This window comes from Onychomys torridus, chromosome 7, assembly GCF_903995425.1.
Source record: "Onychomys torridus chromosome 7, mOncTor1.1, whole genome shotgun sequence".
NCBI lineage: Eukaryota > Metazoa > Chordata > Mammalia > Rodentia > Cricetidae > Onychomys > Onychomys torridus.
In genome coordinates, this window is record NC_050449.1 from 103,247,539 (window position 1) to 103,259,770 (window position 12,232).

A 12,232-nucleotide genomic window follows, 5' to 3' on the forward strand; every position below is an offset into this window, starting at 1 on the left:
GGACCTGGGATGCCCAGGTGCAAAGTTTAACTCAAGAGTGCCCTTAGGTCATTGCAGCCCTACCATGGTGCAAAGCAGGCAACTCACACTTTCCTAACCTTTACCTGTCCAAAACTTATCGGCCTGCAGAAGAGTAGCTCCGTGTGTGTGTGTGTGTGTGTGTGTGTGTGTGTGTGTGTGTGTCTGTCTGTCTGTCTGTCTGTCGTCTGTGTCTGTGTGCCTGTGTGCTCAGAGCACAGGCTGAGCAAAGGCTTCTGTCTCCCTCTCCCTCCCTCTCCCCAACAGGTGACTGGGGGAATGGAGCACCCTCCCCTCCCCCTCCCCATTCCTGGGCCTGAACAATGCCCTCTCCAGGACCCAAAATAGCCCCTTGAGCAGAGCCAATGCCCTTTTATGGCCCTGTCCCTATTGTGCATGGTAGGGGTGGGGCTGGGGTCATGAGGTATATGGGTAAGATAAAGCTCAGGGTAGCAGAAGGCTCACCTACCTCACTCTATTCATCCTTCCTTCTTCCCACTTCTCTGTGCTTACAGCTCCGATGGCCCCCAAAAAGCCAGAGCCCAAGAAGGATGATGCCAAGCCCACCGCCCCCAAAGCAGCTGCAGCCCCTGCAGCTGCACCCGCAGCTGCACCTGCGGCTGCACCTGAGCCTGAGCGCCCCAAGGAAGCAGAGTTTGATGCTTCCAAGATTAAGGTGAGTGAGGGAACTGCCTTGTAGCAGGAGGGGCAGAGCCAATGAGTGAATCCCAGAGTGGGACCTGCCATGGCGGATAAGGCCCTAGAAACTGGCAGCTTCTGTGCAGAGGTTAAACCAGACCTGCTTGTTTCAGACATCTGCAGGACCGAAAGAGGAGGGATGCTGGTCAGACAGCTGGTGAGACTCCCCTGAGGCTGCCGAGAGGCTGGCCGCTGCACTTTAAGAATAGAGTCTGGACCGGGGCATGGTTTTTGCTGATTATGAAAACCGACTCCCCTTGTTCTTCTCTCTGGATTACATCTTTAGGAAATCCTGGAGCCAGCTGCCCCCATCTTCCTTCTCTGGCTGCAGGGGTCTCAAGGCCATATCAAGCATCCTTAGGTGGAGAAGCGTGTAAGGGAAATCAGGGCCTTGCCCAGGCTGGGTGACACTCACTCCTGCCAAGATCACCAAGCCTGCAGCTGGCAGAACCCTCCTGGGCTTCACTTTGAACTGGGAAAATGGAGGAACGGGCTGGAAAGGGAGGCTCTGAGAGGCGTGCAGGAAGCTGGTTGTGGAGCACGACCAAGCAGCACCAAGACCTTTCCTGGCCCAGTTGTCTTGCCCAGAATCTAAACCGGGAGAGCGAGCCATGCCCACCACCTGTGGCATCCGCATAGCAGCACGCAGCCTGCGTCCTGTTCTCAGCTGGCCAGCGGCCACTGCTGCTCTGGCTGCCTCTTGAGGGGCCTGTGGAGTCCACCCACACATGTCCACCAAGCCCTGAGACATTGCTACGGAATCTCCATCTGGTCATATACCCTTCCCAGGGGCACCTGCCTGTGTTCGTTGGGTTTGTATCCCAGCTCAGTTCCGCCTTAGCTGCTCTGATCCTTTGTTTCCTCAACTGTGAAATGGGGCCATGAGCTCCCACTTGTAAGACTGCTGTACCCTAGAGTTGGATCCCTGTTCCTCTGTCACCCTTAGGCCCCTTAATGTGTCCTGAGGAGGCCTTGTAGGGCTCCAGCAGCTACCTTGAGACCCATGGTGACATTATCCAGGCATAAGGTTGGCACAAATTTATGCCTCAAAAGAGGGGATGGAAAGGCACCCTTCTATGTCTTTCTCTCCAGCTGGCAGAGAAGGACAGAGCCTTTGCCAGAGGCCAGGGAGCCCTGTCTCCCCAGGTTTTCCCACAGAGCCGAGATGTGTTTTTCTCAATACTAGGTTGGACCTCAGATCAGAGGGTCACCCACAGCAGATAACAGGAATGGGTGTCCTTCTGCACAGTACTGTGCAGTATGGAGGTTGGGGGGTGACTCTAAGGAGCCAGTCATACCCTCTCCCCCCAGCTCCATTCCCTGGTGTGACCTTGACTTTGGGGAGAGTGACTGCAGTGATAAAAATAGACTGGAAACAGATGAGGAGGGGGCTACTGGCTCCCGGGAGGCCTCCTGACCTCAGGGTGGCCCCATGGTGTCACCAGAAAGCTACATAGCCCTATATCTGCTGGAGTGGGGGAGCTGCCTTGGGTAAAGGGTAGGTGCAGGTAGGGCTTTGTGGATTAGTGTCCAGCCTTGAGGGCCCCAAGGGGATCTGTGAGAGACAGACACACATATGTGCACAAGCATCCGCACTTGATTACCCACACACATGCTTCCGTGCTGACACAGCCTCTGGCCTGAAGCCCTAGGCTCGCTCCTCCCTCAAAGTCAGCTTGGTCAGGCCTGTTGACATTGAGCATATCCTCCGTGGTCTGACTGATACTACAATCTGATTACATTAGATCCAAATCCTTTAGGTTGGACAGATGTGTGTGGGGCTGTTGAAGCAGCAGGAGGGTGTCTAGGAAATGGCATGAGGTCCTGGGTGGTAGAGGCTGTGCTGTTGCTATGACGACAGGCCGGCACAGCCAAGGGCCTGAGACCTAGGTGGCCCATGATGACCCGAAAGTACCCAATCTTTGGACTTCTTTGCAGATCGAATTCACGCCTGAACAGATCGAAGGTGAGCAGAGTCCTGAGCCCAGGGAGTGGTAGAGGTGGACCAGGGGTTCCCAATTCAAATCAGTGGGGTGGGACATGGGGTGGGGTCCCCAGGGAGTACCCAGAGCTCACTTCCCTTTCTCACAGAGTTCAAGGAAGCCTTTCTGCTGTTTGACCGCACACCCAAGGGAGAGATGAAGATCACGTATGGGCAGTGTGGAGATGTCCTGCGGGCTCTGGGTCAGAATCCTACCCAGGCAGAGGTGCTCCGTGTCTTGGGGAAACCCAAACAGGAAGGTAGTGCACCCTGCCTGTTAGTGCCAGCCCCAGGGGAGACTGCCAGGGTGGGTGGCCATCCGGCATCATGGGAACCTCACTGACCTGCTATTGGGATGAGGATGTAAGGCTGGCTACCAGGTCATGGCGGTAAGAGACAAGCATGATGGGCATTCTGGACCTTTCCTGGCCGTGGGGATGGACCCTTGTACTAACCAGAATCCATACTGGTGCAAGGTTCTGTCAGGGGACATGGGTGCTTGTTTTTTACCCGATTCTAGCCTCCTCAGCATCCCTTGGTGGGTCTTGGTCAACTTCCCTCACCTTGGCTGCTTTCTTTGACTCAAAGAGTGACAGGCATCCTCATCATAGGCCCAGGGAAGGCCTCTGTTGGGCTCAACTGTGTCCACAGGGGGTGGGCAGGGTAAGGTCTACAAGAAATGAAACCTGGGGGTGGCAATATAGGCCAACAAACCCAACAATCAAGAGTTTGAGGTAGGTAAATCGCCATGACTTGGAAGCCCGTCTAAGCTACAATGGTTCCAGGACAGCCTGGGTTACAGAGTAGACCACATCTTGAAAAGGGGGAGGGGTGCTGGGGATGTTGTTCAGTTGGAAGAATACTTGCCTAGCCCTGGGTCTGATCCCTGCCTGGCACTACGTAAACTTCAGGGTGGTACATGTTCAAAGTCTAAAAAGTAAAGATGTTGTAGTGCACACCTCTAATCCCAACACTGGGGAGGTAAAAGCAAGGGAATGGCCATAAATTTGAGGCCAACCTGGTCTACATGGCCTGAGATATGTAGTAAGATCCTAGAGGGAGAGGGAGAGAGAGACAGAGACAGAGACAGAGAGAAGACAGAGAGAGAGAGAGAGGAGTGGAGAACAGAGCCCACCTTGAACCCCTTGGGATGGCAAAGGTCTGTGTAAACGAAGCGTTTGTCAGTAGATTGTCAAGTGCCTTGTAGTGGTGACATTTTGTGCACCCCACATGCACCAGAGTGCTCAGGAACCACGGGAGAGGGAGGGCCCCTCAGTGTTAGGCTCAGGGGAAGGCTGTACCTGTCCATCCTCTCACCCAAGACTTGGGACCATCTGTCTGCAGACCTCAACTCCAAGATGATGGACTTTGAAACGTTCCTGCCCATGCTCCAGCACATCTCCAAGAACAAAGACACTGGCACGTATGAGGACTTCGTGGAGGGCCTGCGGGTCTTCGATAAGGAGGGCAATGGCACGGTCATGGGCGCAGAGCTCCGCCATGTGCTGGCTACGCTGGGTGAGGGCAGCCTCCTTCTCTACCCTCTCCTTCTCTGGGGAATCCTGGGGAAAACCCTTGCCCCGTCACCTGCCCCTGGGCCTGTGTCTCATCTGTGACACAGAATGATGGTCAAGGTGCCTCAATGGCAAGAGGTAGAGATACCGTCGAGGTGTGGCTGAAGGAAAGCTAGAACAAACAGTGAGGGTGAGCACAGCTGGAGGCAGGGTGGGAAGGTAGTCCGGGATTAATAGTCCTGATGTTCATTGTTCTTTGTGGCCAAGGAGGTGACATAACTGTGACATCTGTGGGCCCTAGGTACCACCCACTGTGTTCACCACCATCAGGTACCTGGTCACCTAACTCCTCAAAGTGACTTTTTCATGGGGAAAGCATTTATTGAACAACTGCTGTGTTCAACCCTATGCTGCTGGCCTTAGGGTTTGCACGTGTGTGTGTGTGTGTGTGTGTGTGTGTGTGTGTGTGTGTATATGTGTGTGTGTGTGTGTAGAGTGTGGGTCACCACAGTTGGTACTTTGCCAGTGAACAGCACAGTACAGTACAGTCGGAAAGTGCCAGACTTCAACTAGGAATGTGGCTGTCTAGGATCCTGGGTTGGATCCTCAGCGTTGGTGCATGCATGCACTCCCAGCACTTGGGGGATGGAGGCAGGGGAAGCAGACGGTCAAGATCACTCCCAGTTATAGCTAGTTTGAGGCTAGCTTGTGATACCTGAGATCCTATCTCAATTAATAAGAGAAAGAAAGAAAATTTAAAAAAATTGGGGCTGGAGAGATGGCTTAGTGGTTAAGAGCACTGGCTGCTCTTCTAGAGGACTTAGGTTTGATTCCCAGCACCCACATGGCAGCTCACAACTGTCTGTAACTCCAGGGTAATCTCACACCTTGACACAGACATACATGCAAGCAAAACACCAAAGCATGAGTGCGTGTGTCTGCATGCGCGAGCACACACAAGAAAAGAAAAGAAACATTTCAGATTGTCTGTGGAGCCAGAAGTCTCTGTCCCTTCCATGGACCCTTCCACCAGTCTCAAAGGGTTACCCCCAAGAGACTGCTATCAGAGGGGCGGGGTACTCCTGCCAACCTGGCAGGGACAGAGGACAGTATGTACGTGAAGATGCCTAGGCTCAGAGGGCCCAAGTCTCCATCTCAAGGTCAAGGTCACTTCTTGACCTATGATTGGTTGTTCTGGGCTTGGAAAAGGGGTGATAGCTGTCCATGACCTCAAGAGCAGTGCTGGTCGCAGACCTACCGTCCAGAGGGGTGTGACTTACCTCCCACCCCTGACAGGTGAGAGACTGACTGAAGATGAGGTGGAGAAGTTGATGGCGGGTCAAGAAGACTCCAATGGCTGCATCAACTATGAAGGTGAGCTCAGCAGGATGGGCTTTGCCGGGGGAACGAGTGGGCCGACCCAACTCAGCAGGTGGCAGTGGGACACAGTTCAGCTGGGATAGGAGACTTCTGGGGAGCAATTATGGAGACTCAGCAAAGCAGGGTCTTCTGGGGAGGAGTCATGTACCCAGCCGTACCCCTGGCTGCCCCCCTGGAGTCCCAGCCACTCCTTTCCCCTTTCCTTCCAGCGTTTGTGAAGCACATCATGGCCAGCTGAGCCTCTCACAGGTGAGACCTTCATTCTTTAACACTCATTGCCGCTGTGCCCCACCCCACCCCCGCCAACTCCAGCTCTCAGTGGGTGTTCTGCTGTCTTTTTTTTTTTTTTCACAAGAAAGTGTTTCTCTGTGTAGTTTTGGAGCCTGTCCTGGATTCACTCTGTAGCCCAGGCTGGCCTCGAACTCACAGAGATCCACCTGCCTCTGCCTCCCGAGTGCTGGGATTACAGGCGTGTGCCACAACCTGGTGTTCTGCTGTCTTGATCCAGCCCTTCTTCCATAACCTGTGGCTGCCTTTCAGGAAGTGCGGGGCAGGCCAAGCTGGGGACATCGCATCTCCCAACCATGATGCCCACACCAGGTCCGGAGCTTCTGGAAGGAAGGGAGTGAGCCAGTCGCCCACACATGGTCCCAGACCATGTGCCTTTTCTGGCTCCTGTTGGAATATACTTGCCCACCTGTGACGGTCTTTCTGTCCCCACCCATGGCCTTCTGAATAAATTATTTCCTTCCTTCCTTCCTCTCCCCCTCCAGCCTCCCCTTCTTTCTCTCCTTCCTTTTCATTGCTCCCTAGCTCACTTCTGCTAGTCCTATGTACTAAGCTAGAGGAAGCCTCACCACCCTTCCTTTGCTCGTCCCTCACTCTTCCCTTTGGAGACTGCAGTCGCCCTGGCCCACTCAACACAAGGATCCCACTAGGAGCCTGAGAGGCCCTGAGCCATCAGAGTCACTAAGGCCTGAGCTCAGGCCCAGTGTAGGGAGTGGCCTGGCCCCAGTGACAGTAGGAATGCAGGGCAAGGCAAGAGCTGACTTTGTCCCCAGGCTGTCAGAACTGAAGGACCATCAGCCACAGACTTGACTCTGACGGAGAAACTGAGCTGTTCTGCCCTAGGAAAAAGGCAAGGGCCTGGCTGGGGTGGCACGTCATCATCAGTGGGTCCCTTGGCCCCAGTTTCTCAGTGGAGGTCATGGCTGTGAGGTTCCATGGGCACAATAAGAGGAGGCTTCCTGGAGGAGGTGGTCTGGAGGAAAAACAATGCCCCAGAGAAGTGCAAGGCCTGGAGGCTGGGAATGGAGGCTGGGAATGGAGGTGGGAATGGAGGCTGGGAATAGAGGCTGGGAATGGAGGTTGGGAATGGAGGTGGGAATGGAGGTTGGGAATGGAGGTGGGAATGGAAGCTGGGAATAGAGGCTGGGAATGGAGGTTGGGAATGGAGGCTGGGAATGGAGGCTGGGAATAGAGGTGGGAATGGAGGTTGGGAATAGAGGTGGGAATGGAGGTGGGAATGGAGGCTGGGAATGGAGGCTGGGAATGGAGGCTGGGAAGAGAGGTGGGAATGGAGGTTGGGAATGGAAGGGTCAGAGGGAGATTGGACTATACAGGTTAGGAGAGCCCATAGGACCAGAGGTATGTAGGAGCTCAGGACAGCCTCATCAAGGCTCATTTCCATGGCCTATTGAGTGTCTGCATACAAAGTCCAGATTGTGCGTTCTAGAGCAAGCTCTAAGGCCATGTGAGCCAGGCCACCTGGGGGTATTGGTGTGGCAACAGTGGAGTCTGAGTGTGTAAGGATATGTAGATATGTGTATAAGGGTGTTTGTGTACGTGAGAGGGTGTCAGTGTGTCACAGAAGTCTGTTGCTGCTTCTGATTTTAACCCTTCGGTGTGTTAAACAGTTAACTTTTCAATGAGCACTTGCTATGTGTCAGGCTCTGTTCCAGGTACTAGGGACATAGTGCTAGAGAGAGCATTACAGGGCTCTGTGTGTGGAGCCCACACAAAGCAGACCAATGCCAGACCTGCTGGGGATCAAATAACAAGGAAGCTGAGAGCAGGAAAAGAGCTAAAAGTGTGTGTGCACGTGTGTGCGGGAACAAACTTGGGGGCATAGTGACTCAAGTGGGTGGCAAGGGGCAGGAGGGATGGAGCTGGGAGCTGGTTGATTTGTAAATAATGAGGTCAGATATTATATGAGAGGACAAGAGTGTAACAAAGATTTGAAGGCCAGGAGCTAATACTCAGAGTGTGGAAAGAACTCATATAAACCACCCCTTTGGAAATAATCCGATTAAAAACTGGGCAAAGGACCTGAGTACCAACTCTAAAGAAGATGGACACAAGCAGATGTGGTGGCACATGGCTTTACCCCAGCACTCAGGAGAAAGAGATAGGTAGATCTCTGTGAGTCTGAGGCCAGCCTGGGCTACATAGTAAGATTCCCTCTTGGAAAAAAAAAGAAAAGATGGACTTGGGACTGGGCATAGAGCTCAGTGGTAGAGTGCTTCTATAAGGCCCAAGGTTCAATCTCTAGTACTAAAATAAAGATTAAAATAAAATTTAAAAAAGATACGCACTGGGGCTGGTGAGATGGCTCAGTAACTAAAGATGTCTGATGACCAGTTAGAGCCCTGGGACCCACGTGGTGGAAGGAGAGAACTGGCTCCTTAAAGTTGTCATCTGACCTCCACACATGTGCTTGGTATGTATGTGCCACCCTCTGGCCCAAACACACGTGTTTTAAAAAATTAAAGCTATTCAAATAGCCAATTGACCAGCAGAAGGACACAGTGGGTGGAACTTTCACCCTAACCAACCCACCCATGCTTGGTTCTGTTAGACAATGAAATATCATACACATGAAAAAATACTTATTTATTTTTATCTTACGTGTATGAGGGTTTCATCTGTATGTATATATGTGCACTGTGTGTATGCCTGGTAGCTATGGAGACCAAAAGAGGGAAAGCATCAGATCCCCTGCAGCTGGAGTTACAGATGGTTGTGAACTACCAAGTAGGTGCTGGGAGCTGAAACTCATCTTATGCAGGAGTAAGTAAGCATCTTTCACCTGCCACCAACCCCATTATTCACATTTATTTATTTGTTGGTTTGCTTGTGCAGGATACCACTCATCATTAGAGTAAGGCACTCAAAACTAACTTTAGCATTTGGAAGGTTGAGGCAGGAGGATTGCTGTGGAGTTTGAGGTCAGTCTGGGTTACATAGTGGAATCATCTTAAAGACAAGAACAAAACAAAAACAACTCAAAACCAGAACAAACGGAGCAAACAAATGAATAATAGACTGCACCAGCCATCCTCTGCAACAGAAAACAGTGTTAGTGAGGGTGCAGAGAAATGAGAACCTTGTGGGTTAGTGGGAGGGTAAAATGATGCACCCATTATGGCAAACAAAATAGGGTTCTTCAATGTGGCTGAAGGTCACACACACACATACACACACACACACACACACACACACACACACACACACACACACACACACACACCACACCAGGGTTATCACATACACAATTCCAATTCTGAGTATATGTTCTCTCAAATTAAGGACAGGATCTGAAATATAAATTTACATCCACTTTTTTTGCAGCATTCTTCACAAGTAGCCCAAGCTGGAAACAACTCAGATGTGGACTGATGACAAAATGCAGTGTAAACATACAAAAGAATATTGCAGTACTGAGGATCTAACCCAGGGCCACACATTTGCTAGGCAAGCACCGGTCAATGGAACCACCCAGTCTTTTCTTTCTTTTTTAAAAGTTTTAAAAAATTTTATGTGCATTGGTGTTTTGCCTGCAAGTATATCTGTGTGAGAGTATCAGATCTCCTGGAACTGGAGTTTTAGACAGTTGTGAGCTGCTGTGAGGGTGCTGGGAATTGAACCTGGATCTTCTGGAAGAGCATCCAGTGCTCTTAACCACCGAGCCGTCTCTCCAGCCCATTCTTTCTTTCTTTTTGAAATCAAGACTCATTAGGTAGTCCTGGCTGTCCTCAAACTTGTGGTAATCCTCCTGTCTCTGCCTCCTCAGTATGGAGATCACAGATGTGTGCCATTATACCTGACTTAGCTATCTTACAAGGAAGAGAATTCTGGCACATGGATGGATGATCCTGCACAGGACTGGGTTGGGTGGTCTTAGCATTTTCCTGTTGGTGGGGTCCACTCTGGGGAGGAGTCCTGAGCAGGAAATGTACTGCTTTTAATCAACCGGAGGCAAGAAGTGGCCCTGTTGCCAGGTTCCATATGTCAGTCAGGGAGCTGCATGTGTCCTGCTCCAGGAATGCCTGTCCCTCATCTGGTGCCTCTAGATTTCCTAAACCCGGCCCCCAACCCCCGACCTGCCTCCATTTCCATGAGTGCTCACCTTGGCTTGGTGGTGTGAGGGAGGAGGGAGCGTCTCACGTGTTTCTCCATGACACAGCAGCCCCACCTCACTGGGCTTCTGGTGATAGGTCAGGCGGGACACCCTAGGGCTGTTGGAGGGAGGTCCTGGGGAAGTTGATCTGGTTTGGGAAGTGCATTAGTTACTGCTCTTCTTAATGCTGTGACAGAATGCTTGACAAATGTCACTTAAAGAAGGGAGGGGTTGTTTCGGCTCACAGTTTGAAGGGACAGTCCATCCTGGTGAGGAAGGTGTGGTGTCATTGTCAGGAGGTGGCTAGTCACCTGTGTCACAGTCAGGAAACAGAGTTGAGCCTGTGCTCTGTTCTCTTTCTCTTTTGTATTTACTGTGGGATCCAGCCCAGGGAGGTGACACCCAGCTGCTGAGGTCACCCTTCACCTTGCTCGGCACCATCCAGTGCTGTTGTGGAGGCAGTGTGTGTATTTTGGTATATTCGTGTGTGTGTGTGTGTGTGTGTGTGTGTGTGTGTGTGTGTGTGTGTGTGTATGTGTGTGTGTGTGTGTATGTGTGTGTGTGTGCACATGTGTGTGTGCATGTACGTGTGCTTCTATGTTCACAAGTATGCATGTCAGTGAGTGTATTCTTATACATTTGTATATGTGAATGTCTGAGAGCGTATGTGCTAATTTATCTGTGCATATGTACATACATGTATGCTTGCCTGTGTGTGACTGTGCTCGTCTGTGTGTTTGTGGGTGGACGGGCTGGGGGGCTCTGCTGAGTCAGCACTGGTGCTGGGCAGGCTGCATTGCCAGCCAGGCTGCGGCCTCCCCACAGTTGCATAAACACTGGTCCCAGCTCCCCACTCAAGCAGGGTGGTCCAGTGTGGCCCTGTTGCTGGTAGGAAGGGACACAAAGGGGAGAAGGGTTTGTCCTCTCAATCCGCCTGGCTCCCTCCAGGCCTCAAGTGTCAGGTCATGTACACCACAAGGCAGGGGTCTGCTCTGGGCTTTCGCTGCCTTATGTCCCTCATCTGGCATGAGCTGGGACTCTGAGTCCTTAGGTGGCATAAGAGCTGCTTCTCCAGTTCTGATTGGACCAGAACCAGAGGGTTGGCAAAGGGCAGAGTTCAGCATCAGGACTCCAGACAGGGCCAGATGGTCCCCATGAAGCTGTGGAACTTCAGAAGGCCCAGTGACAGCAAAAAGCCAAGAGTCCAATGGGCCATTGGACTCTCATGTTTAGGAGCTGGAACTTGAGTCCAAAGGGCAGATAATTAGAGAAGCTGGGCCTGTGATGTCTCCTGCTCTGATGTCCTACAGGGCCACCCATGGCTCTTGGCAATCTTCCACATCCTGTGTTCTCTCTCTCTCTCTCTCTCTCTCTCTCTCTCTCTCTCTCTCTCTCGGACGCCATTCCCAGGGACTTTAGGGACACCAGAGGGACACGGATTAGGTCACGTGGTCACAGGAAGGCCAGAATTCGGGCAGAAGAAAAGTGAAGTTGGGGTCTTCAAGAAGCTAAGCATTTTGAGAACATTTTAAGGATTTATGGAAGGAGGGAGCTTGGGCTGCCGGCATGAGAAATTGGACTGAGGGGCTCAAAGCAGTCAGCCCCCCTAGGGGGACCAACAGAAAGCTGGAGAAAAGTCAGGGTGAGGAGTGAAAGGGTCCAAATAAAGGAATGTATGAAATTGAGGGGGAGGGGAGGAGCCAGAGGGAATTGGCAGCAGCCTGACAGCCCCTCCTGTTGCATAACGGGTGTTTGGAGAGCCAGGCTGCTGTGCCGTGCTATTGGTCCCAAGGCCTGGGGTGGTGGTGAGGGTTTGCAGAGAGGGGGCATAAGTATGCCTGCTTGGGGACAGAGTCAGCCAAGCTTGGAGAGCTGACCCACCTCTGTGAACAAGCTGAAAACCAGGTCTTGAACTCATGACCTTGCACAGAAGTGGCTCCTGGGGCTCCCTCCAACTGTCTTCAAACAGCTCCTGCCCCACCCTCATTCAAGTTTGGGGGTTATTTGTTCCCCACCCTCCCAAAGCCACACAAATTTGGGTTTTCCCAAATGCTGACAGAGCAAGGCTGGAATGTGGAGTGAGTGAGTGCCTACAGGCCAGCCCGCCCGCCAGGCCCCTCCACGCTCAGCAGCCAGGACCTCCTGAACAGAGACGGGCCTAGACTGTCAGGGCTTCAAGGGCCCTTTCCAGCTCCCTCCTCTCCAGTGGCTGAGATGCCAAGGGTTCTACTATTTTTACAT

The 12,232-nt window shown here is 52.2% G+C and overlaps 1 protein-coding gene across 1 annotated transcript; it reads left to right on the plus strand.

Annotated features, from left to right (window-relative positions):
• The first annotated feature begins 478 nt into the window (after positions 1-478).
• On the plus strand, positions 479-5,838 carry Myl3 (myosin light chain 3). Its single transcript, XM_036194029.1, has 6 exons — positions 479-694; positions 2,656-2,683; positions 2,809-2,958; positions 4,043-4,216; positions 5,509-5,586; positions 5,802-5,838. The coding sequence occupies exons 1-6, from the start codon at positions 539-541 to the stop codon at positions 5,828-5,830; spliced, it is 615 nt and encodes a 204-aa protein (XP_036049922.1). The 5' UTR covers positions 479-538; the 3' UTR covers positions 5,831-5,838.
• The last annotated feature ends 6,394 nt before the right edge of the window (positions 5,839-12,232 follow it).